The sequence below is a fragment of the Neoarius graeffei genome, chromosome 15 (assembly GCF_027579695.1).
Source record: "Neoarius graeffei isolate fNeoGra1 chromosome 15, fNeoGra1.pri, whole genome shotgun sequence".
NCBI classification, from domain to species: domain Eukaryota; kingdom Metazoa; phylum Chordata; class Actinopteri; order Siluriformes; family Ariidae; genus Neoarius; species Neoarius graeffei.
This window is the reverse complement of record NC_083583.1, coordinates 54,614,820-54,641,890: the sequence shown is the minus strand read 5'-3', so window position 1 is coordinate 54,641,890 and position 27,071 is coordinate 54,614,820. Positions and strand designations below refer to the sequence as shown.

Below are 27,071 nucleotides of genomic sequence, written 5' to 3'. Positions count from 1 at the left end.
GAGTATGTATTTTGTGTGATCGGGATTTCCAACAGAACAAGCGATGTTTCGTCTACGTAACTTTACAAAAATTTCAAAAAAGGACGTCTTCATGATTATGGTAAGCTCCACATGTAGCTTAAATCCATTGTGGTTTGATGAAAGATTCTACTGTTCATGCTAATTTGTCAACACCCGACTTCCAGTGATAAAAATACAAAACCCATGAATACAATGTTGTTTGTCAAAAGCAACATCCGAGGTATATAGATAATGTTGCTCAATAAACCACCTGAGTTTTTATAGCATCAGTAATAAGTCAACCTTGCAACTACGAGACAAACTGGGCACTACGATTCAAGTTTTTCACCTGACTTCTCAGGGATTGTTGGTGCTTGGCTCTGTGTTTCTTGAGAGCAATAGGCCATAGGGCTGGGGACATAGTTGAATGGAGTGACTCTGACGGCCTTGCTGGGAGCGCTCTGACGGAAAGGACCTATGACCCCACTATGACTGGTCTCCATTGATTGATAGGTTGAAGTGGAAGCTGTGCTGTAATTTTTGAGGGATCCATCAGAATCTCCATCTTGCAAGTTATTCCCAGAAGCCAGGCTGATTCTTCTGAGAAGGGCCATCTTAGTGACCTCTTCTGAAATCACAGAACCATTTTCAATCGTAGGTGATGTGCTTGAGTTGGTTTTATTGGTTGATAGGTCCTCTGTTTGAACTGTTGCATCACTTGTTTTGCGTGATATAAGTGTAATTGTTGGCAATTTTCCTGGAAGTGGTGGCGGCATTGGTTTGTGTCCTTCAGGGGACGGCACCAGAGGGAGTGCAGTAGGTGGGAGAGTGCTCTTTAATATCTGGGGAACATCTTCATCACGGATTCTCCTCCAGGTGACTTTATTGTTATTATTCCATGACCCAGGTCTATTCTGCCTTTGTTTTGTGTCCTTCTCACTCTTGGCCTTGACACTTGAGTCTGAAGATGATGAGCGCAATGAGGAGCGACTGGTAACACGACTTAAGATATTTATACTGGGGGAGGAAGAATACCTTTTGAATGTCTCCTCTCTTGTCTCCTTTAGATTTGGCTCAGGTACAGTTCTCTGCGGCACCCTGCAGGGACTTTCTGAATTTGTTCTCCTGGCTGGACGTTTCACTGTGAAGTTCCTATCACTGGAGTTTGCCCTTGGTAGAGCCATGCTCTGCTTGAGGATGCCTTGCTCATGACCATTCCTTGGCCCTTGGGGTCCCTGCATGCTTCTTGGACCTTGTGCTGCAGGCTTCAGCTCTTGGCAGCGAGAAGAACATAAGAAAACTGCTGGGCTTCCCGGACATGTTCTTCGAGGAGATACATGTTTGGATGGAGGAACAGATCGTGAGCAAGGAGCATTCTGTCTTGATTCTTTGATAAAAGTAAGTTGTCTAAGGAAACCATTGTGATCTGATTCACCACTGCATGAATGAGCAGAAGCCATGCGAACTAAATCCAGTCGACTGGCTGGTGAAATTCTCTTCCCTGATAACTGACTATTTTGTCTACTAATGCTAGTAAGTTGGTTGGTTACCAATGGTGAGATTGCTCTTGACTGCTTTGATGAATTCTGCATGAATGGTATTCTGACAGGAGATTTCTGCGTTTTGTTGTCAGTAGATCGTGGGTTTTGATTGGACATGGAAGTCCCTCTTTTTTTGTCTGGTGGACTGTCTGGATCTGAGGTCACTGTTTTCTGATTTTGTTTAAAGGTTTGGGTAGGGGGGTTTACTTTTTTCTGAGGTTGCCTTGAGGGAGTTGAACTTTGAGACGATCCTGATGAGGAACTCTTTGGAATCCTGGCAGGAGGAGTTGAACTTCTCTTGGGTAATGATAATGGAGTAGAGTCACTAAGGTGCCCCAACCTATGAAGACTTCTGGACCGGTGTTGAGCTAAGGAAGGATTTTTTGGGCCATCAGGTTTAGGCATCACCTTCTTAGGTGGTGGCCGCTGTGAAAGCATTTTCTCTTTCTTAGGCGTGTATATCACTGTTCTTCCTCTGAAGACTACAGGCAAGTTTGGTACTGGTTTACGTGGGGCAAAATCAAGCGGCTTATTTGCCTTTTTGTTTTCTTTGACCGCCTTCTTCTTGTCATTGATGTCAGGCTTTGGGGTAAAGCTAGATCCAGATATAAATGAAAGAACAGAATCTGATTCTGATGATGGTTCCTGGGACTTTGAGGCTTGTAACTTTGTGATTATTGTATTTGCACCCTCTTGTATTGCCTGCCAGTCAACACTGTTGAGCTCTGAATCAGATGCCATTTCTTCACTGTCCAGATCATCTTCAGGATCCCAATGCCCAGTTTCCTTTTGAGAAGTTTTCTGTTTTTGTTTACCCTCTACTTTTCGTTTTCTGCTAGCTTGTTTTTTCTTTTGCTTTGGCATAGCAGATGTTATGCATTTTAGCAAAAGATCATCTTCTGAGTCCAGGCTGACAGAACTTGGTGAAGTGTTGTCTTCATATTTCTTTTGGCCTTGCTGGGCTTTTGGGGTACACTGACCTGTGCTGGATATTACGTTGTATTTATTTCTCAACTTTACATGCTGAGTTTTCCCCTGTTCCTCAAACATCTCTACATCACTCAAAGAGCTGAGAGATGAGCTGAGAGAATAACATGGTGGTGCTTCTTCCATAATTAGATTTTGTTTGATTCGGTGAAACCCATGTCTCTGGAAATTGTCCACCCGACCTTTTGAATTAGCATAGTGGAGACCTACGTTAGTTTTGTTTAAATTGTTAAATTGCTTCTGTCTGCTTCTTGCCATCATCCCATCACTGTTAGCCATATCATTATTGTGGAAGCCGTACATGGCTTCCTCTGTTGCTGCTGGATGATGCATTGATTGAAAAGCTGCAGTTTCTTGTACTTTACTTCTAGAGTACGATTTCTGACTTTGGTACACCTCTTTACTTTGTTTTCTGATTGGAAGCGCTATATGGGGCATACTTTGTGACAGACTCTGTCCCTGCTTTTGTATTTGTCTGTTTGGGGATTGGCTTTGAACTCTTTGCTGAGTCATCTTTGCTGCCATTTCTTTACTTTGTATAAGTAATCTTTGGGTAGGAGTCATATGTTTAACGGTTTTGTTCATTTGGTTTGTTACTATTTCAGACTGAGATGCCATTTTAGATGATTTATGGAAACGAGAAAATAGACGTAACTCTTCAATTCTTTTTGCCTCCGTATCAATAAGCTCCTGTGTCTCTTTATTTCTGGAACGCCAATCTCTTGACCCTTTCATTTTGATGGGGTATTGAAGAGTCTCATCACTTAAGGAAGTGGTACTTGAGAAGTAAACAGGAGTACCTTCAGCGGAATCAGTGTATGAAGAATCATCATGATGAATATCTTTTGCAGACATTCCAACCTTCCGCCCAGAACACATCTGATTGTTGTTATTCTGGAGCACCATGTACACTGGTAACTGCACAGATCTTCGAGCTTGGGTGTTAAGTACTTGGTTTGACTGAAGTGTAGACATTATAGTGGGTCTTACTTTCTTAAACCTCGAGGGCATGGCTGAATTGATGCATTCTTTGAGAATTTCAATGTCATCATCTGAGTTGCCTTCACTGTACTGATCTTGATCCATACATGACGAATAATCAGCAGCATTCCTCTTACCAGAATATACTGGATCACTGTCTTGTTGATTTAACAAAGGAGTAAGTTTAAGCTCTACATCTTTTTGAACATAGTGCTCATGCAGAGGAAGGGCACTAAGACTAGATGCACAAGAAAAGTTCTCTAATGGTTTTTCAACAGTGAAGTAGATCATTGTATCTAGGTCTTGTGGCAAGTTAAACCTTTCCTTCAAGTCAGCAATTTCCATGAACTTACGCAAGCCATTTTCCCACTGGCCTCCAATACCACCAATATTTTGCTGCTCTTGTCCACTTGCTTCAGCACAGCATGGAGTCTTACTGCGACTTGGTGGCATGGTTTGTCCTGGGCTGTCTGGGAGATCACTTGGACTCACAGTTCCACTTATCATTTCACTACAAGGATCACTTTGTATAGAACTGGCAATCGATGGGGACTCAAAGCTACCCAGTGAACTTACAGAGCTACAACGACTCATCACAAGTGGAGTCTCATGAAGGTAGTTCTCAGAGGAACTGGATGGAGTCCTGTCCTCATGTATGACTGCTACTGCTTCCCTAAGAAACGTCTTTTCATGTCTCATTGGAATCTCAATGGGATCAGAAGTACTGCTAGTAGTGGGACAAGTTTTCTGGTCAGTCATAAGAAGTTGACTATCACTGAGATCCTCAAGTGTTTCATCTTCTTCTTCCTTCTTAATTATATCACCATCTTCCACCTCAATTATTTCAAGAGATGAGTCACTTTCTAAATCATTTTCACTTTGTCCATCGAGGTCTCCATCACCAGAAGAAAGAGAGGACAGAGAGCTACAACGTGAGAAGCAGATTGGTGTATTCTCCACTGAGTACTTCTGTGGTGTCTCTAGTTGACCAATTGGGCTTCTTGAAGAGCATATAGGAGAGAACTTGCTCATATTTTCTCCAGTTGTTCCAGTGGGGATCCATGCTTGCTTTTTCACTGCCTGGGATGCCTGACCATTGACAGTACCAAACATGCCATTCTGGGTTAGTGGAACATGTTGATAGGAAGGAGAGAGTTTTATGGTAGGTATACTGGCATCAGAAGATACTCTGGTTGATACAGTTGCTGGTGTCTCTATAAGAGGTTCTTGGCCCTTTTCTTCTTCTGTGCTGCAGTCAGGCAATTTTAAATCTTTTGCCATGTCAGAATCTCTCTCAGGTATCTCATTCTGACATATTAATTTGGATAAAGTGGCACCACTATTTAGCAATTCCTTGTGAGCTACGTTGAGCTCAAGCTTGTTTGGACGTCTTTGTTCTGCTGGCTTTATGGAACTTTGAATCTGATCATTACTACTACAGCAGCCATCACTATTGCGACCACTGTTAAGGCTGTCATTGGATAAAGTTGAGTTCACTGTTTTTAGCCGTAACCGAGCATGGGCTTTGCTGAGATGGTCTTTGTGTGAGAATGAATTATCAGAAAGACGGCAGGGGGAACATAGTTTAGCTCGTGCCTCGTGGAGATCATCAGGTCCATAATTCCAATCTGCAAAATGGTCCTCAGAATTGAGACTAAAGCTATCCTCTGAGGATGTGTGCATGGTAATATCTTCCACTAGCTTATCAATTTTAGCCACAGTGTTGGTGATCTTTTTTGCTAATTTGTCAGCTGCCATGGTCACTTCATCATCAGGAGGTTGTGTCCTTTTATCCTCTGTTTGTAATGACTCCATATCTCTCTCAGGTTCTCCTTCTCTCCTGCGGGGCTGATTCTGAAGGAAGTTTGAGTTATTCAAAAACATAGACAACATGGAAAATGTTCCTGTTTCTATGCTACTTGAAACATTTGGGGCCTCATCATCATCAAAACATCCAGAATCTGAGGCATAGTCCTTGGCCAAGCTTTCAATATGTCGTAGAGGCTTGTTAATGTTCATATGCCTTGGGCTTTGCTTCTCAATTGAATCAAATGTTTCTGCCAGGTGCTTTGCATCTAGCTCAGCCTCTAGTGCTTTCTGCTTTCTCATATAAAGTGAGGGCATGCAGGAACCTGGAGATATAACAGCGATATCTTTATACTTGAGTGGACGGTTGGTGAGGAGATTTCTCAGAGCAGCAGCACTTCCCATGGCTATCATCTTGTGCTTTGAATGAATGAGATTACGTAGCATGCTAACAGCTCCGAGGTCCCACAGTAATTCTTGGTCCTTTGGACTTCGGGCAGACAGATTCCACAGAGTTCCGCATGCATTGCTCACAATTGTTAAACTGTGTGAACGCAGGTGTTGTAACAAAGTCTGCAAGCAGTTATGATCTCTGAGGACTTGTCTAGTGAGCAGGAAAAGGGAAAATGTTAGTGAGGAATTGAAACAGGGCCCCGAATAAAACATTAGATCAACAAGAGCTCAGAGTAGTACCTGTAATCATCACGGGTAGCAATAAGACTGGATACATTACGCAGGATACCTCCACCACTTTCAATGATTGCGAGGGAGTTGGTCTGACACTGGTATGTAAGAGTACTGACCAGAAATCCTAGAGCACCATCAATGGAGCAAATTGCCATCTTATTTTCAGTGCTATGTGCTGACAAATTCCATAAAGCACTTAACACACTTTTTAGGGTGGATTCCTGTGTAGAAGAATGAAGCAGGAGCTTTAATAGACAGTAGCATGCAAACGCTGTAACTGTTATCCATTAATACTTGTATTGTACCTTTGTAGCCTGAAGTGCACAGGTCATTAGTGCTGATACACTGCCAACATCACGAAGGGCTCTCTTACTGGTGATGTCAGCACGCCATGAAAGGTTCCTAAGAATACTTGACACCACCTATAAAAAACAAAATACAGCAAATTTCTTCAGGCCAAATTAATAATACATGCCCTCGAAATGAACATGTAACTTTAAATGGAACATTTGATTTACCTGATGTAACTCCTCACTATCAGATGCCAGTTGAGCAACAATGGCTTGAAGACAGCTTTTCTTAGAGCAAAGTGTGGCCTGAAGAAATAATAATAACAATAATAAAACATGATATCAATGTAAAATGTCACAAAACTTTTCTTGCTCTACATTAAATCTCTGTACTGTTTTGGTTTACCTTATTTACAACATCTCCATATGTAAGGTTAGTGAGCGCCATCCCAGCGTATCTTCGCAGTGCCATATTCATAGGCTCATTTTGCATACCATATAGTTCCTGTTCTAATTGTATAAGCTCTGCAATCGCCTGGAGTCCACCTGAAACAGAGCCGCAATGAACCTTCTGGAGAGGTACAGTAAATTTTTACACTTACAGTTACAATACACTGACAGTAAGCGTTTTTTTTTTTTTTAAACGTTATCAGTGTGCTTCCAACACACTAATCTGAACATCCCACACAAACGCTAGTCTACTAATAGACTATAGCCGTCTTATTTCACTTCCAGCTAAGACTAAATCGTGTGTAGATGTTAGGACTTTCTCGAGAGAAACCTATGAAATCCTTAGAAACCGTTGCGCAAACAACAATAATAATTAGTAATCTAGTTTAACTTTAGCAGTATAATTCCCATTAGTATCTTTGTGCTTTCATTATTATTATTATTATTATTATTAGGGCCCGAGCACCGTTCGGTGCGAGACCCTATTGTTTTTTGAAGGATTATTATTATTAGGGCCCGAGCACCGTTCAGTGCGAGACCCTATTGTTTTTCAAAGGATTCTTCTTCTTCTGCCGTGTTTGGCCTTATTTGAGGCATTTCCCTTTCTCTCCCCCCCACCCCAAATCTGTCCCTCTGAGTTACATGGAGTCAACAGGAAATCTTTTGGTGGAGACGGTGGGGACCTCGACTGGCTATCGTAGCCTGCAGGGAATCGGCCGTCAGACATTCTGTCGCATGTCCCAGACCCGGTGAAATGTAACTGAATTGTCTTGGCCAGGCCTAAGGGTCCCATCTGCATCTCATCATTGCTGAGGAGTGTGCTCCCATCACCCAATCAAGCATCCAGCCAGAGCAGGTCATGATATATTTTTTACCATATTAACATGCCGTTGTGTGTTATGCCTGATGTAAAGACTCTCGTCTCTGCGAGCCTACCACACAGATTTAATACTTGTCATTTTTAGGGCATACCTAACAACGTGTTTTCTTTCTCTCCCCCCCCCCCGAGTTACATGTTGATCCTGGGATTGAGATGCTGGCCTCTTCTGCCCCTCGGACCTGCTTGATCCATCCTGGTGCCCTGTGTCTGGTCGGAGTTTTATCGCCCCACTCCTGTGAAGGACGGCCCCATGAGGACAGTTGAGGGTTATACCTGTTAAAACTGTTAATATTATAGTCAGGCTGTCTGTTGTTGCCCAAATGAGGATGGGTTCCCTTTTGAGTCTGGTTCCTCTCGAGGTTTCTTCCTCATGTCGTCTGAGGGAGTTTTTCCTTGCCACCGTCGCCACAGGCTTGCTCATTGGGGATAGATTAGGGATAAAATTAGCTCATGTTTTAAGTCGTTCAAATTCTGTAAAGCTGCTTTGCGACAATGTTTATTGTTAAAAGCGCTGTACAAATAAACTTGATTTGATTTGATTTGATTCCCATGCACGAAAACTCATGAAATTTGATACACACATCAGTCATTGTCATCGCTACTCAGCCACAGACTTTTGGCCCCAGGCGTGGCCCAGGGACTTCATAGCGCCCCTTTTTCCATTTCACATTGAAATGAATGGGTAGAACTTTGGAATGATGATGTCATAAGGCCATTTGGAGTGAAATTACACATGGTCATTTTTAACGTACTGTACTCCTCCTCGACGGTTCATCACATTCATGTCAAACTTGGCAAACATGATGCCAAGATATTGCTGAAGTTGAATTGCTAAGGGATTTTTGATATGTTGTAATATGTTGAAATATTATAACATATAATATGCCAAGATATTGCTGAATGTGCAAGAAGGTCCTGGGTTCGAGCCCCGGGGCCGGCGAGGGCCTTTCTGTGCGGAGTTTGCATGTTCTCCCCGTGTCCGCGTGGGTTTCCTCCGGGTGCTCCGGTTTCCCCCACAGTCCAAAGACATGCAGGTTAGGTTAACTGGTGACTCTAAATTGAGCGTAGGTGTGAATGTGAGTGTGAATGGTTGTCTGTGTCTATGTGTCAGCCCTGTGATGACCTGGCGACTTGTCCAGGGTGTACCCCGCCTTTCGCCCGTAGTCAGCTGGGACAGGCTCCAGCTTGCCTGCGACCCTGTAGAAGGATAAAGCGGCTACAGATAATGAGATGAGATGAGATTGCTGAATGTTGAACTTGATATCTTGTAATATGATTCTGAATATGTGTCTTTTGACACATGATGAATTTTAACCTGCTCCTCCTAGACGGTTCATGAGATTCATGTGAAATTTGTTATATGTGATGCCAAGACGTCGCTGATATTAAATTGCGAAGGGATTTTTGATATCTTGTAATATGTTGAAATGGCCTTATGATTTTAATATCTTGCCACATAAACAGGAAACGTGTCAGAAAGCCACAGTGCATTGACTGTATGGTCGGACACTTCTTACTTCAATAGATATTATGATTATTATGATAACCTGAAGCCCAATGGGCCTGCCTGTTATAGCGCCACCACCTGGCCAAGCAGGAAATGTGCCAGAAATTGGCAATACCTTAACTGATTGATCTGACACTTTACAAAATATTGTGTATTATGATTGTGATGATATTCACGTGTAATTCAGATGCCTAGCACAGCGCCACCATCTGGCCAAGCAGGAAATGGGGAAAAAATGTTCAGTTCATTGATGGATTGATCTGAAACTTTACAAAATATTGGATATCGTGAGTCTGATGATATAACTGTGCACACTCAAGCACACACTCAGTCATATGCATATTTATGCATACACACATACACTCACAAGTATGTACTCACATGCACACACAACATCTATGAGCACACTCTCTCTCTTTCACACACACACTTTCTCTCTCTCTCTCTCCCTCTGACAAACAGACACACACACGCACACACAATAATAGCAGAGCTCCAGCGGAGCACCATACCTAAGAAAAAATGGTAAACCCATCGAGTCGATTTTTTGTGATGTGTACGTGTACCACCAGTCATACACACCGCCTAGTGGCCAGTGTTAGTAATTACCAGTCATACACACCGCCTGGTGGCCAGTGTTAGTAATTACCAGGCATACACACCACCTAGTGGTCAGTGTTAGTAACTACCAGTCATACACACCGCCTAGTGGCCAGTGTTAGTAATTACCAGTCATACACACCGCCTAGTGGCCACTGTTAGTAATTACCAGTCATACACACCGCCTGGTGGCCAGTGCTAGTAATTACCAGTCATACACACCGCCTAGTGGCCAGTGTTAGTAATTACCAGTCATACACACCGCCTAGTGGCCAGTGTTAGTAATTACCAGTCATACACACCGCCTGGTGGCCAGTGCTAGTAATTACCAGGCATACACACCGCCTAGTGGTCAGTGTTAGTAACTACCAGTCATACACACCGCCTAGTGGCCAGTGTTAGTAATTACCAGTCATACACACCGCCTAGTGGCCAGTGTTAGTAATTACCAGTCATACACACCGCCTGGTGGCCAGTGCTAGTAATTACCAGGCATACACACCGCCTAGTGGTCAGTGTTAGTAACTACCAGTCATACACACCGCCTAGTGGCCAGTGTTAGTAATTACCAGTCATACACACCGCCTAGTGGCCAGTGTTAGTAATTACCAGTCATACACACCCCCTAGTGGCCAGTGTTAGTAATTACCAGTCATACACACCGCCTAGTGGCCAGTGCTAGCCAGTAAAGAAATAAAACAAAAGAGACTGGCTAGGATATAAGAAAATTCTACAACCCAGAAACAGATGGGAGCTCCGCTTTTAGGCAGTGCCTAAATCTATATATTAGTGACCTGCCATCATTGTGCATTTTGTTGCAGACATATGAAAACTCTGCATGTACACACACACACACTGCAGACACAGGAAAGCTAAGATGACTTAAGATTACAACGTGAGATAGAGATAAGGAGGAGACACGTATAGTTTTGTACATATATAAATGTACATTTTCACACCACAGAAACACACACACACTTACAGTCTTTGTCTGTCTATCTCTCATCTGTCAAGCAGTCATGGCATTTGCAACATGCACATCACCTTTGAACATTTGATGAATATATGACATGTGACTGTTTTGTTGGGTGGCGGAATGTCCTGGGTTGCGGAACCACACGCGTGAGGGCCCGTCAAGGCCGCTAGCGGCTTTAATTATTATTATTATTATTATTATTATTATGTTTATTGCTACACAGTTCTTTTTTCCCCCTCATTATACTATCGCTGTTACATTTACACTTTTTGTTTATCACTTAGGTAATCATATCATTTAATGCCTTCACTATGTCTCAGATAATTTTTCCTCTATTAGTATCTGAGTATTGTTCAAGTTTCAAATTTGACTTATTTTTCATATATCTTCAATATTTAGTAAAAGGTTCTTTTTTTTTGTATCTCAGGCTAGGAAATTTTCTTATCTTTTATACGTAGTATTATAAGTTTAACAACTGGTATTTAGGATTTTTAATATTAGTATATGTATATTTAGCTTTTATATCAGGTGAAGAGCCATATTTGTGGAAACTCTGATATTAAACCATTATCATTGTCATTATCATGTTATTGCATGCTATACATTTTTGAATAATTAACATTTTGCTCAGGTTTATTCTACTGTCATATGCAATATTTCCCAGTTACTCAACAAAGCAATGGGGATGTGATCAAACATATGGTCAGAAATTGACATTTATTGATCATCAATATTTATCAATATCAATTTGATGTTAAATTTAGATGATAAAATATTCCATTTACCAAGTTCATTCATGGCCCTTCGATAGTCCTCCTCAAAGGAAAGTTTCATTATGGCACAAATTGCCTGGCAAATCTGGGGATCTAGGGGCTCTGGGATATCTGTGTAATTCAAATTAAGAATAAGACATGCATTTTTCAGTATTACAGAGAGCACAACACTGTGAGTAAACATTATGGCTTCATTAGGTTAGTTTATTTATCTGTACTTACCTGTGGTCTTTGTACCAGTAGGTGATGGGGTTCCTACATGGTTCTCAATCCAATCCCAGCCATTCTCACAGTGTGAGCGTATCTGCTCCAGCACATGCAGTACCCTCATCTCACGCCGTGCTTGGCCCTCATCAGGTTGTGAGTACACAATGTTGTGTAGAGCAGCACTAGCCCGGGATCGAGCCTCTCGGCTGCAGCCTGTGGCATCGGGAGTCTTTCCAGTACTTACATCATGCAGTATTTGCACAAGCAATGGGACACAGCCAGACTTGCGCATAGCAATGCAGCTTTCCTGTGAGCTGGACATGGCTAGCAAGACACGGGACATCTCCTCTCGATCTCTAGAGGCTAGCATAGACAACAGCCAGAACATCATCTCCACCTAAAGTGTACAGAACAGCATATTCAGTGCTACACTGGCGTATTCTGGCTAAAAGAGCAAAAAAATTGTGGTTTTTAAATCTGTATGACTTGTATGATACATAGTAAAAACATTAGTGCCATACTTTGTTCCCGGCTTCTCCAGGTGCCTCCATAGTGCTAGTGCTTGCTCCAGTTTCTATTTCAGGCGCTGATGCTTTGGAAAGGCTGTCAACATTCTGTAAAAAAGCAAAAAAGATACACATGCGCATTTGTTACACTTGTAATTAATAGTGCTTGAAATCATACAATTCCTTGTGTAGTGTTAATTAAAAAGAGGTATAAAATACTAGAATCTAAGATACAAAAAAATTCCATTGCATTCTGTGGCTACAGTAAAATATTTCAACTGTAATATTTGCATGGAAAGTCCACCGACAGTCAAGGCAGCAAATTCACCCTTTCGAGGATTCGAGCCAATCACTATGGCAACCTTTGCAGTGGCTTGGGATGGGGAGGCATGTGATGAGGTCTACCCAGAGTAATGTGCATTCTGCACTGAATATTCTCAAAATAATCAGGCTTATGTGCAATGGAAATAAGAAAATTAAATATGTACTGTATTGTCTTGAGAAGAAGATGCTTTGTTTATCCATAAGTCTGTGATAAAACTTGATCATTTTTACATATATTTCTTATTATTCTATCCACATTCACTGGATATGAGCAATCACACACTCTGATTGGCTACTCTATTACTAGGCTATCAGCTCATATACTGTGAGTAGAGAAAAACAAAATGGCGGAGCGCATCAAGTCAGATATATCACTTTTTTATCAAGTACTTAAAAGAAACAGAAATAACTAAAGAATGTAGTTTTTCCTCCGTAATATCTCCTGTTCCACAATCCAGCCCAGATGATGGCGGTAATGCATCTTTGCCAACCGCCAAAAAACCCTAAAGAAGAAGAAAAACAAAATGGCGGATCGTGTTGCTGAACCAACCGAGGACGAAATAAAAACTCTACTCAAAAACACAACCCCAAAAAATATTTTTTAAAAAAGCAACAAAATATGGAATGAAAGTATTTGATGGTAAGAACGTATCTTTTTATTTTTCAAGAATTATTATTATTATAGCATTTTTCATAAATTGCTACTGTCATTTTGCCAGTTTGTTTACATTCTAAGTGGAAATGATTTTGTCGGATGTTTTGTATAAAGTTTTTATTTATCGAATTTGCAAAATTAAAAATAAAAACGCTCTGTTTCTCAAAATCCAGTGAATGTGGATAGAATAAAACAGTTATTCCACTCAATCTCATCGCTATGCGCCTCGTCGGCTATCAGCTCACGTACGACTTGATTTCATGGAATAACTGTTAAATGTCACATGTGGGGTAATTAGTCTATTTTTAGTCGCTGCTACATTCTAAGTTGTATCATTAGTAATAATAAACACATATATTATTAAGCATACAGTGGGCAGGGCTGAAAATGAACACTATGTAGGAAGAATTTCCTTGCTGTTGACCAAAACTGGCTTAAAAAATAAATTAAATATCATCTCATTATCTCTAGCCGCTTTATCCTGTTCTACAGGGTCGCAGGCAAACTGGAGCCTATTCCAGCTGACTACGGGCGAAAGGCGGGGTACACCCTGGACAAGTCGCCAGGTCATCACAGGGCTGACACATAGACACAGACAACCATTCACACTCACATTCACACCTACGGTCAATTTAGAGTCACCAGTTAACCTAACCTGCATGTCTTTGGACTGTGGGGGAAACCGGAGCACCTGGAGGAAACCCACGTGGAGAACATGCAAACTCCACACAGAAAGGCCCTCACCGGCCACGGGGCTCGAACCCGGACCTTCTTGCTGTGAGGCGACAGCGCTAACCACTACACCACCGTGCTGCCCAAAATAAACTAAATGTTTCAAATAATAAAAAATATACTATAAACAGTAAGCCATAATAAATGAAACAAAGTAAATATTTGGTGTGAGACGACCCTTTGCTTTAAGAAACAGCAGTCTCAGGTACAATGAGTGCAGTTTTATGCGGAAATGAGCTGTAGGTTTTACTGAGCATCTTGCAGAACCAGTTCTTCTGGACACTTTGTCACACTCGCGTCTTAATTTTGCACCAAAACCCAGCAGCTTTCCTGATGTTTTCTTTTTTAATCTGAAAATTGCTCTCTTATGGAATATGCTGCTGAGATACAAACATTTTTTTTTCTGTAGCGTTTAATTTTGTGCTGGAAAATGAACGTTTGGACTCTAAAATGTTTTTGTAGTGACTCGATAATGTAGAAGCCATAAAATAGAAATCTATAACAAAGTTTGTATGGGGAAAAAAAAAAGGGTGCCTAAGACTTTTGCACAGTACTGTAGCTTAAGGAAGTTATTATATGCCATGCTGAGCCAGGTGTTAAGTGAAATATGATAAAGGTGCTGGGATGTTATACAGATGTTTGGGTTGGGAATGGTGATGGTCTTACTTGATTCTCTGATTGGCCATTCTTCTCCTGGGGACAGCGCACGCCTTGTGCCTCCTGTAGCTCCTTATCCAGCTGCTCTAGACGGGTCATACGGATCTGCACGGACATTACAGACTTATTGTACATAAAGTTTTAAATCAAACACTGTATACAGTATGTTTTATATTGTACGATGGCGTATTAGGGCTATTGTAGGCTTAAAAAATTGAACTGAGGGAGGGGGTAATACAGTATTCCGAGAAACTTGAAGATGTAGTTGGTGGAACTCAGTTTTAATTTTAATCTATTTGTAGTCTAAATGGTTCACAAAGAGTTTCATGGTACTCTAATAGATTTTGCTGAAGGATATTTCTCTTGGCTGTAAAAATTCCCTTGAGAAGTAAGCATGCACTGAACTATGTGTTTAGTCAAAATATGTTACTAGTGCCCCTTTTCCACCAAAGCAGTTCCAGGGCTGGTTCGGGGCCAGTGCTTAGTTTGGAACCGGGTTTTCTGTTTCCACTGACAAAGAACTGGCTCTGGGGCCAGAAAAACCGGTTCCAGGCTAGCACCAACTCTCTGCTGGGCCAGAGGAAAGAACCACTTACGTCAGCGGGGGGGCGGAGTTGTTAAGACCAACAACAATAACAAGACTGCGAAAGATCGCCATTTTTAAGCGACGAGAAGCAGCAGCTGTACAAACACGAAGTCATCCATTATTATTGTTGTTGCTGCTGCTGCTGCTTCTTCCGTGTTGTTTTTGCTTCGATATTCGCACCAAGGTTTATGCAAACGTAGCGACGTAACTGACGTATACAGCGACGTAATGACGTATACAGCGACGTAACTGACGTATACAGCGACGTAATGACGTGGCACCGCGAGCTATGGAAAAGCAAACTGGTTCTCAGCTGGCTCGCAAGTTGAACGAGTTGTGAACCAGCACCAGCACTGGCCCCGAACCAGCCCTGGAACTGATTTGGTGGAAAAGGGGTATGAGACACCATTATTTGTAACTGTCAATACTGGATTAGTAAAGTTCATTTTTTCTTGAAGATTTTTGTTCTCTGAGAAGTTTTTCACATCATGCTTGTTACAAGTAACCTGCTCTGTAAATAGCCAAGGGAAACAGAAGAAGAGCCGCTACATGTACATTACCGTTCAAAAGTTTGGGGTCACCCAGACAATTTAGTGTTTTCCATGAAAAGTCACACTTTTATTTCCCACCATAAGTTGTAAAATGAATAGAAAATATAGTCAAGACATTTTTCTGGCCATTTTGAGCATTTAATCGACCCCACAAATGTGATGCTCCAGAAACTCAATCTGCTCAAAGGAAGGTCAGTTTTATAGCTTCTCTAAAGAGCTCAACTGTTTTCAGCTGTGCTAACATGATTGTACAAGGGTTTTCTAATCATCCATTAGCCTTCTGAGGCAATGAGCAAACACATTGTACCATTAGAACACTGGAGTGAGAGTTGCTGGAAATGGGCCTCTATACACCTATGGAGATATTGCACCAAAAAACAGACATTTGCAGCTAGAATAGTCATTTACCACATTAGCAATGTATAGAGTGGATTTCTGATTAGTTTAAAGTGATCTTCATTGAAAAGAACAGTGCTTTTCTTTCAAAATTAGGGAAATTTCAAAGTGACCCCAAACTTTTGAACGGTAGTGTACTTCTTTAATATATCATATAAAATGAATGCATAACTACGTTGCCTGTCGAACACAGTCAACTATTTTGTTTTGTCTTTACTCGTCAGGGAATAATGAACAGAGATTTCGCTGTAGTTTTTGTTGTCAAATAAAAGGTTGTCCAATGAATACCTATCATCAAAATCTTTCTTGAAAAAATTAACGCTACTTATTAGCAAGAGTAAGTGACTGTGACTGGACTTGTATACGTTTGAAGATACTTTTTACACAAGTTATGTTCTATGTCATTAGTTCTACTACATAGACTAATCTGTCATACACCGAAGAACATTTTACAACTCTCAGATGCCTCATTTGCTATAAATGAAATATATTTTGAATTTTTATTCACCTGTGTTCTCTGAACCATTTCATCACTGGTCCCAAAACGTTCCTCCATGACTGAGCGCAGTTGCTGGACCTCAAATTCTAACTGCTGGCGAATAAGGTCCATTTGTATGGAGAACTGAGACACAAAAAGGAAATTTATGCTACAATAAACACACACATATTATACAGTACCAGTCAAAAGTTTGTACATTACATTCCTACTCATTCATAGTTTTTTTTTCTGTAATTTGACTATTTTGTAAATTATAAAACAATACTGAAGACATCAAAATTATGAAATAACATCTGGAACATATATGGAATTATGTTGTAAACAAAAAAAGTGTTAACCAAAATGTTTCATATTTTAGATTCTTCAAAGTAGTCACAGTTTACCTTGATGACGCATTACACACTACCGGCATTACCTTAACCAGCTTCATGAGGTAGTCACCTGTAATGGTTTTCAATTAACAGGTGTGTCTCGTCAAAAGTTAATTAGTGCAATTTCTTGCCTTTTTAATGCGTTTGAGATCAAACAGTAAATAGGAAATAATAAAATACAGTAAATAGCCCTATTCCACAACTGTAGTAATCCATATTATGTCAAGAACCTCTCAACTAAGTACAGTTATGGTCAGAAGTTTACATACTGTGACAAGAATGTCACCTTGGATTATGTCATGGATTATAGATTATGGCAAATATATCATGGCGATATTTGGGCTTTCGGTAATTTCTTTGAACTGTTCTTTTTCTGTGGCAGAATGATTGTACAGCATACAGCTTAAAAAAAACCACTAGAATTTGGTGCACAAGTTTTAGTTTTCTTTGGGTTTTCTGAAATCAACACAGGGTCAAAATTATACATACAGGGTCAAAAATATACATCCAGCACACCTAATATTTGGATAATATGTCTCTTCGCAAGATTCACCTTGACCAAACATTTTTGTTTACCATGAACAAGCTTCTGGCAGAATTCTGGTTGAATATTTCATGACTCTTCATGGTAGAATTGGTAGAGTTCAATTAAATTTGGTTTTTTCTTGGCATGGACTCGACTTATAAGCACGGTCCATATATTTTCAATAGGGTTGAAGTCAGGACTTGTTTTAAGCTTAATGTTAGCCTGCTTTATCCTCCACAACCAGCTCTGATGCGTGTTTGGGTTCATTGTCCTGTTGTAACTCCCAAGTCCCAAGCCGTGTTCAAGTTTCTGATGGTTTATGCTGAAGAATTCTGAGGGAGTCTTTCTTCTTCATTATTCCATCCACTTTGTGCAATGAACCAGTTCCACTGGCAACAAAACAGCCACGGAGCATGATGATCCTACCACCACCACCAGCTGGTACAGTGTCCCTCTGTACATGGTGGTCATTGTGGCCAAACAACTCAATCTTTGTCTCATCTGACCATACAGCTTTCCTCCAGAAGGCTTTTTTCTTTGTCTGTGTGGTCAGCTTCAAACTTTAGTTAAGCTTGAAGGTGTCAATTTTGGAGCAGGGGGTTATTTCTTGGATTGCAGCCTCATAGTCCATGGTGATCTGAACTGTAGACAGTGATCCATCAACTTCCAGTTCATGGCAGGGCTGTGCCATGGTGGTTCCCGGGTTGTTCCTGACCAATCCAAGCCAATTTCCTTTCAGCTGAGGGTGACAGTTTGGGTTTTCTTGAAGCAAAGTGGCTTGGCAAAGTGACTCCACCTCACAATAACTTGGACACAATTGTTTGAACTGATCTTGGAATTTGCAGTGGTTTAGAAATGGCTCCAAGAGACATTCTGGAGTTATGTACATCTGTGATCCTCTTTCTCAGATCTGCACTGAGCTCCTTGGACTTTCCCATTTTACTGCATGTTGGTCAATCCAATGAGTGCTGTAAACAAACCCTTTTTATGAAGGCACAGAGAAGCTACCAGCTGTAGTCAATCATGATCACTAACAGGAAGTTAAGAGACCTCGGCCTTGGCAAGATAAGAGACATTTTGGAAGTTTCAGCACCTCTGAATTAATAATCTAAGTGAGCGTATGTAAATTTTTGACCGTGTATATATAATTTTAATCCTGTGTTGATTTCAGAAAACCCAAAGAAAATTAAAACTTGTGCACCAAATTCTAGTGTTTTTCTTTAATTTTATTAAAGATGTACTGTATGCTGTACATTCTACCACAGAAAAAAAGAACAGTTCAAAGAAATTACTGAAAGCCCAAATATTCCCATGACATTCATATCCAGGATGACATTTATGTCACTGTATGTGAACTTCTGACCACAACTGTAAATAGAAATGACATCCATCATTACTTTAAGACATAAAGTGTTTTTTAATTAATCAAAAAACAAAACAACAACAAAAAACCCCACTGAATTAGAAGGTGTACAAACTTTTGTCTGGTACTGTATATTTGTGCATTCTACAGTATAAACCTCTGTATAAATTTAGTTGCTGGAACAATCATTTCATCAAAAGCAGATAACATGTCCATAAAAACAACGATGTAGAACACATCTAGAACGCTTACTGTGTCAATTCGAGGCAGCTCTGCCAGTCTCTGTGAAAGCCCCTGCAGCTGAGAATAATACCAGCGGCGCTCCTTCTCCTCTTTCTCAATTTCATTCAGCAGTGTAGTCCTGTGAATATCATACAGTTATCCAAGTATTAATAAAAGCCAAAGTAAAGTGTTCATATTCTTCTAAACAGCCACATTAAACTCTGGATATTCATGCAATTGTCCAAATTATGCCAGTCATGTAGCAGCAATGGGCGGCACAGTGGTGTAGTGGTTAGCGCTGTCGCCTCACAGCAAGAAGGTCCGGGTTCGAGCCCCGTGGCCGGCGAGGGCCTTTCTGTGCGGAGTTTGCATGTTCTCCCCGTGTCCGCGTGGGTTTCCTCCGGGTGCTCCGGTTTCCCCCACAGTCCAAAGACATGCAGGTTAGGTTAACTGGTGACTCTAAATTGACCGTAGGTGTGAATGGTTGTCTGTGTCTATGTGTCAGCCCTGTGATGACCTGGCGACTTGTCCAGGGTGTACCCCGCCTTTCGCCCGTAGTCAGCTGGGATAGGCTCCAGCTTGCCTGCGACCCTGTAGGACAGGATAAAGCGGCTACAGATAATGAGATGAGATGTAGCAGCAGCAACAAAATCAGGCCGATACAAATCAAGAGTTTCAGTTAATTCCATTACACAACATTAAACATTAGAATGGGAAAAATATTTTCTCAAATTTTGATTGGGGCATGTTTGCTGGTAGCCCTGCGATGACCTGGCGACTTGTCCAGGGTGTACCCAGCCTCTCGCCCATAGTCAGCTGGGATAGGCTCCAGCTTGCCCATGACCTTGTACAGGATAAGCAGCTACAGATAATGGATGGATGTTTGCTGGTTTGATTATTTCAGAGATTTTCATGCAAAAGAGTGTCTAGAGTTTATACAGAATGGTGAGAAAAACAAAAAGCATCTAGTAAGCATCAATTCTGCAGGCAGAAACGCTTTGTTCACAAGAGAGGTCAGAGGAGAATGGCCAGACCAATTTGAACGAACAGGAAGTGTATGATAACTCAAATAACCACCCTTTACAACTGTGGTGAGCAAAAAAGCATCTCAGGATGCACAAAACAACCCTGAACCCTGAGGCAGATGAGCTATAACAGCAGAAGACCACATTGCATTCCAGTCCAATCTCAGGCTACAATGGGCCCAGGCTCACAAATCAAGGTTGTGCGTTTTTTCCTATTCTCATGTTTTATGTGAACATTAATTGAAGCGCTTGACTTTTAACTGCATGATTTCATCAATTGTGCTGCTGCTACATGATTGGCTGATTGGATAACTGCATAAATGAGCAACATTTATTGACAACATCAGTCAATATTTAACATCATTTAATTTACGTGTTGGGAGGTCTAAATATGATGAACGTGTAATAGCAGTATAAAATGCTATTAAATTATAAACATACAGGACTTTACAATACAATAAATGCATGTGTTTATATGGATAACTCACACGTCACATCACACAGTAACTACTTTCTAACACTGACTACACAGAAGAAGAAAAGCAGCACGAGATGCCGTGATCATACAAATATGTAATGATGGACTGTGTAAACTGCATGCGTTAACCATTTTAGGTAGCAGCATACAAAACAGAGAACCGCTTTGAGTAGAGGATACGTATATGAAGTGCAAATCTTGCCTCTCTTTACGGAGTTCCTCTAGATGCTGGGCAGTGGCACGGCCCTCTCCTGTCACAGCTGGGTGGAGGTGTGTAGGGTGCACGGCCGTACCCTCACCAGACACGGAGGAGCACTGGTGAGATGATGAGCAGATGGAGCTCCTCGATCTGCTCATGCTGGATGATGGGAGTTGCATTCTGTCCTCCCCGTCATTCGTTTGGTTGGCCATGGTCTCTGGGAATGCACGCAGGTTGTGTGGCTGGTATTTGAGCTCATAATAATTGGTCAAGTCCATATGCAGCTCTGCGAACAAAAGTTTTTTCTGTTTAATCTTACTTTGCTTACGTTATTTTATGGCACTGATTCTCTATTGGATCTCTGTTCTACATTCATATGTTAAAAGGTTGCTTTGAATTGTTGTGATTCAAAATTAATTAACCCTGTACTGAAACTATAAAAGCTATATTAACGTTGTCATATAACAAACAAGAAAATGATGTAAAATGAAAGTTTTTGCTACCTTTCAGCTGGTCAAGCACATCCGCTCTCCCCGACGAGGCGAGAGTGCAGGCTTCCTGCTCCAGTTTGCCTTGCAGATGCTTTAGAACCTCCTAAAATGGCAAGAAAGATTTTCAGTTATTATCTGCATTCAGTGGTCAAAAGTCTTTATATACAGTATATAAAGCCCAACATGGCTCCACTGTAGTTTGAGAATCCATTAAAAAAGGAAAATAATTAAAATAGCCACTGAACATAACATACTTTCTTCTCTGTAACCTCAGTGTGTGTGATATTCACATGGCTTCTTGTTTTATCTAAAGACTGAATCAACTGACCTTCATGATACAAGCTTAGCAGGGATTATCCAGCTGTGTTCAGCATCTGGGCATGTGCCATGGAAGGAATCATGGGATTGGAAGCCCAAGCAAAATATCATGGAAACCCATTATAGTGGGAGCTCTTGATTTAAGGTCAGCTATTTTAAGTTGAACTGATGGTTTCTGTTAAAACAGGAGCTCAAAAACAGGTCTTGTAAGTCTTTTCCAGTAATGTTCATGCATGAAGGTCATAAAAATTTAATTAAAAAACAAAACAAAAAAACCCCCCAAAAACCTCCACTGCTGCCAGGTTCCTGTTTTATAGTAAGTAATCAGAATTAAATCATATATTCATATATATATATATATATATATATATATATATATATATATATATATATATATATATATACACACACTACCGTTCAAAAGTTTGGGGTCACCCAGACAATTTTGTGTTCTCCATAAAAAGTCACACTTTTATTTACCACCGTAAGTTGTAAAATGAATAGAAAATATAGGCAAGACGTTTTTCTGGCCATTTTGAGCATTTAATCGACCCCACAAATGTGATGCTCCAGAAACTCAATCTGCTCAAAGGAAGGTCAGTTTTATAGCTTCTCTAAAGAGCTCAACTGTTTTCAGCTGTGCTAACATGATTGTACAAGGGTTTTCTAATCATCCATTAGCCTTCTGAGGCAATGAGCAAACACATTGTACCATTAGAACACTGGAGTGAGAGTTGCTGGAAATGGGCCTCTATACACCTATGGAGATATTGCACCAAAAACCAGACATTTGCAGCTAGAATAGTCATTTACCACATTAGCAATGTATAGAGTGGATTTCTGATTAGTTTAAAGTGATCTTTATTGAAAAGAACAGTGCTTTTCTTTCAAAAATAAGGACATTTCAAAGTGACCCCAAACTTTTGAACGGTAGTGTATATAAAAGGTGTAAGAAGTAGTATGTCTATGATGTTCATAACCATTTCTATTACTAAATATATTGTGAAGATTAGGAGAGGGAAGGTGTGTTTATAGAGTTGATAATGTCTTTACATGAGAAATGCATGTACACGACAGCCACTGTTTTCCCTGCACAAAGGCTGAGAAAAAGACTGTCTCCCTTTTCCAGTGCATGGGTTTTTTGGGGGGCTCGTTTAACTTTTTTTTCTGTGTGTTCTGTGTTGTAGCTGTGGTAGAAATTTGACTAAAACCTGGTAAACACACCTGCTATATTCAACACACTTAAATAAAGGTACATCTAAAACTAGCTGTTAGGTTGGATGCTGGATGACTGTATGTTGTTGACTCTCGACTGCCGATTACAATGTTGTGCAAGTTCACACTTAACAAGGGTTAGCTCAAAACTCAGTTCACACAGATTAAAATGAACTAGTTCATGTTCATAGGTCCATCCATCCGTAACCACTTATCCTGTGCAGTGTCGCGGGCAAGCTGGAGCCTATTCCCAGCTGACTACGGGCGAAAGGCGGGGTACACCCTGGACAAGTCGCCAGGTCATCACAGGGCTGACACATAGACACAGACAACCATTCACACTCACATTCACACCTACGGTCAATTTAGAGTCACCAGTTAACCTAACCTGCATGTTTTTGGACTGTGGGGGAAACTGGAGCACCCGGAGGAAACCCACGCGGACATGGGGAGAACATGCAAACTCCGCACAGAAAGGCCCTCGTCGGCCACTGGGCTCGAACCCAGAACCTTCTTGCTGTGAGGCGACAGTGCTAACCACTACACCACCGTGCCGCCGAAATTTGTGATTAGCAGTTAAAATATCAAATTTCAGGATTTACTTGGAGTCTACTTTCCTGAAACAAATCACTAGTGTCATGACCAGTGCATCAGAACACATCACTGTTAGACAACACAAGTGGAACATACAATATGGTCATGTAATAATTTTCCAAGGTGCAATCCCGAGATATCGTAATATATCCTATATCACATTATGAAAGCTCAATTTCTGTGTAATATCCCTATTTCCAGCAAGAGTAAATGATGCTCATGTTCATTTGTTTCAAACTGATTCGTTCAGTTCACCATTCACCAGAAATATGAGCACAGTCAATGAACGGCACTCATTTAGCACTTTCATGCATAACACTGGCATGAAATTATGGGGTTACTCTAGAAATTCACTATTTGTGGTTTAAAAATCTGTGATCACTAGTTGTTGCTGGTGTTGTATCTTCTATAGCTTGGCTTTTATGTATTAGCTGAACAAATCAAGCACATACTGAGATTCCTGAAGTAACGCAAGACGAATATCTTGTTTCTTATAGACATGTACTGAAAATATTAATGGCTGTATTAAAAACACATTTTAATATGTTTTAGTTTTATTACCTCCGCCAAGGAGGTTATGTTTTCGGTAGCGTTGGTTTGTTTGTTTGTTTGTTTGTTTGTTGGTTGGTTGGTTTGTCTGTTAGCAACATTACGGAAAAAGTTATGAACGGATTGCTCTGAATTTTTTTCCAGAGGTGTGACTGGGCACAAGTAACAATCCATTAAATTTTGGCGGTGATCCGGATCACCGTCTGGATCCTGGAATTTTTTAAAGGGCTCTTGGCGGAGGTCTGCGCTCTCCGAGTGCTTTTCTAGTTTATTTACTGTTTTTTTTTCATGGTATTACCCAAGAACATCTCACACTGGTGAGTCACACTAAGATGGTATTATGGCTTCAAAATCAGCAGTCACTGAGACTTTGTTGCTTGGTTTGAATAGCACTTTATTGATAATATCACTGTTCTTTATAAATTTGATTCTGGTTTGTTTAATAGCTGTTTCCTGATTGTAAAGAAAGTCTAAGACACAGTCTAATGCCGTAATCTATATGAGGCCAGTCAATTTTAAATGACCCACTGTTTAATTACCTCAATAAATTATGTCATAATTGTGTATAGTATTCTGAAGGGTAGATGTTTTGAGCTTGTGGGTGGCAAATCGTCCAGGGGATGATGCATGCTTTGTGGTTTCAACATATTAAGTCTGCATTTTGGCATTAACTTCTCGTCATTTTGCCCTGAACTTCCTCTGGACCTCAGTATTTGTGTCTAACACTAACTTTGCAGTCAGATCTAAATGCTAAGTGAACTGGAGGCCTGGGCTTAGAATCATAATGAGCCCTTTAGAGGGGTTCTTTTTTTATTACAAAGAATTTATGTCTCCCAGCACAGCTCAGAATAGGACTGACTGGGAAAAGCAGGATCCATCTGATTAATGCTTTGGAGTAGACTTTTTAATGGATTTAAAGCACTAATTCAGGAGAGCTAAAGTCAGAGAGAGCTAAGCTGCATTAATTCTTGTGGGATGTGATGTGATTTGATGTTTTCACTCAAAGATGACCAATACTATAATATGATTTGATGTGAATTTTACAATAGCTGTCAAATATATTTCAGTCATGCTACAAAGTTCATGTTCAGATTGGCATGAGAGTAACAAGATGAAATAAACTAAATAAATGAAATCTTAACACACAGGCCATCAGGGAGATCCCCAACCATGTGACAGGCTTTTGTGTGTCTAGTTCTTTCAAATGTTATGTAAATTGAATAACTGAAATGATGATAGGATATTGGGTAAAGGGTATTTTAAAATGATGTATTAAATCGAAGCAGGGTCAGTGGATAATTGCTAAACACAGCATGATGGAATAAGACATAATAAGAAGTAAACTCGAAACGGGACTCTTACTGGAATCCAACACGAAGCTTTAGAGTAATGATGATAACTCAAACATGCACCACATCTCCAAAAGCCAGGATCAATAGTGCGGTTAAGCTGGATCGTCTAATGGTTTCCATCCTTTGCTGCCAGTCTAGTCTATATACAGTACAGCAACGTTTTGATGTAAGCTGTTCTGTGAGTTACGGGTATTTCTGTGCTCAGGTTGTGAAAGGTGGCTATGAACCATTAGTGTCTCCAGACATTTTATGGAAAGTAGGTCAATGTTAAAGCACATACAGGCAGTGGTGACTTTCTACTTGTCACGAAGCATTGAGCTGAGATAATTAGGTAATTTGTTCTTATATCTTGCACTGTTGCCAAGGGTGTATATTTGTGGAAGGTTTTAGGTACATTATAGGCATTTAACAGATGCTCTTATCCAGAGCAATGTACAACATACCCAGAGCATCCTGGGGAGCATTTGGGGGTCAGGTGCCTTACTCAAGGGCACTTCAGCCATTTCTGCTGGTCCAGGGAATTGAACCAGCAACCTTTTGGTCCCAAAAGGTTCTCTAACCATTAGGCCATGGCTTCCCCCATATATGGCAAGTGTATATGGCAATATTGGGCTTCCAATGATTTCTTTGAACTGCTCTTTTTCTGTGGCAGAGTGATTGTACAAAATACATCTTATAATAATAATAATAATAATAATAATAATAATAATAATAATAATAGAATTTGGTGCACAACTTTTAATTTCTTTTTGGTTTTCTGAAAATCACGGTCAAAATTATACATACAGGGCCAAAAATATACATACACTCACTCAGGTTATTATTTCAGTGGTGCTGAAATTTCACAAAATATCAAAATGCCTGCAAAGGCCAAGGCCTCTTTACTCCCTGATAGTGATCCTGTACAACTGTGCAAGTTCTTGGGTGGTGTAGCCAACCAATAAAAGCCCAATATTGCCATGACGTTCATGTCCATGATGAGTGTATGTAAACTTCTGGCCTCAACTGTATACTGTATATCTTTGGTGCATGGGCCCCTTTAAAGTCAACACACACTCACCTTCATATCAGAGGTCTCATTTTCCAGTTTGGATAAATGGTGTGAGTTGTCCTCCAGCTCGCGGCGCAGGTGCGAGTTCTCCTTGCGGAGATCCTCCACCTGCCGCACCAGCTGGTCATAGGAGGCCACCGAGTTGGACATCTTCACAAAATGGGGTCCCTGGAACAGATTAAAGGCAGGGGTTAAATAGTGACAAAAGCCATCACAAAAACAATTTCAGACAATCTCATGCTCAGTCTCTGCTCATGGTGGATTTTAGAGCTGTATTTACTTAAAAAAAAGTATATAAAGACAATTTCTTGGTTACAGATTTTCTATTTTTCTCAGATTGAAGTTTAGTACTGGAAAAATACATTTAATAAAATTCATCGTATTAGTACATACTCATACTGCTATTTTCTGAACTCTGTGGCGTGGTGCTTATGCACAGGGTGTGTGTGTGCTGTAGTGTTGCAGTTGTGTGTGTGTGTGTGCTTGTCATTCTGCTTCTAGCTGCAGCCACCATCTAGCTCCATGAGCGAAAAGAGAGGCCAGGTGCGTGAGCCCTCTCCTGATGGTTTTACGGCTGCTACACCAAGACTCTCACAGTGCCTCCTCGCTGGCACACCATGGGTAACGCCGAACTGTGAGGGATCTCGGAGCAGGTCTGAGCCCCAGAGGTGCAGTGTGCAGGCCCACCAGTGTGTGGATACACCCTGGCACTCACCAATCAGCCCC

The 27,071-nt window shown here is 40.8% G+C and overlaps 1 protein-coding gene across 1 annotated transcript; it reads right to left on the bottom strand.

Moving 5' to 3' along the window:
* Positions 1-329: 329 nt before the first annotated feature.
* On the bottom strand, positions 330-26,495 carry apc2 (APC regulator of WNT signaling pathway 2). The gene is made up of 14 exons (XM_060940582.1): positions 26,355-26,495; positions 21,279-21,369; positions 20,779-21,061; positions 19,104-19,212; positions 16,601-16,714; positions 14,569-14,664; positions 12,207-12,299; positions 11,701-12,082; positions 11,491-11,589; positions 6,699-6,838; positions 6,521-6,598; positions 6,308-6,424; positions 6,009-6,223; positions 330-5,919 (listed from the first exon to the last, which is right to left on the bottom strand). The coding sequence occupies exons 1-14, from the start codon at positions 26,493-26,495 to the stop codon at positions 330-332; spliced, it is 7,548 nt and encodes a 2,515-aa protein (XP_060796565.1).
* Positions 26,496-27,071: the final 576 nt, after the last annotated feature.

What these genes read in the sequence shown, in the direction of transcription:
- apc2 (XM_060940582.1), bottom strand. Translation starts at nt 26,495, where the DNA reads ATGTCCAACTCGGTGGCCTCCTATGACCAGCTGGTGCGGCAGGTGGAG. An exon ending in ATGAGACCTCTGATATGAAG is followed by an intron (nt 21,370 to 26,354) that starts GTGAGTGTGTGT and finishes TTGCCATTTTAG; the next exon opens with GAGGTTCTAAAGCATCTGCA. An exon ending in GCTACCCGTGATGATTACAG is followed by an intron (nt 5,920 to 6,008) that starts GTACTACTCTGA and finishes CCTGCTCACTAG; the next exon opens with ACAAGTCCTCAGAGATCATA.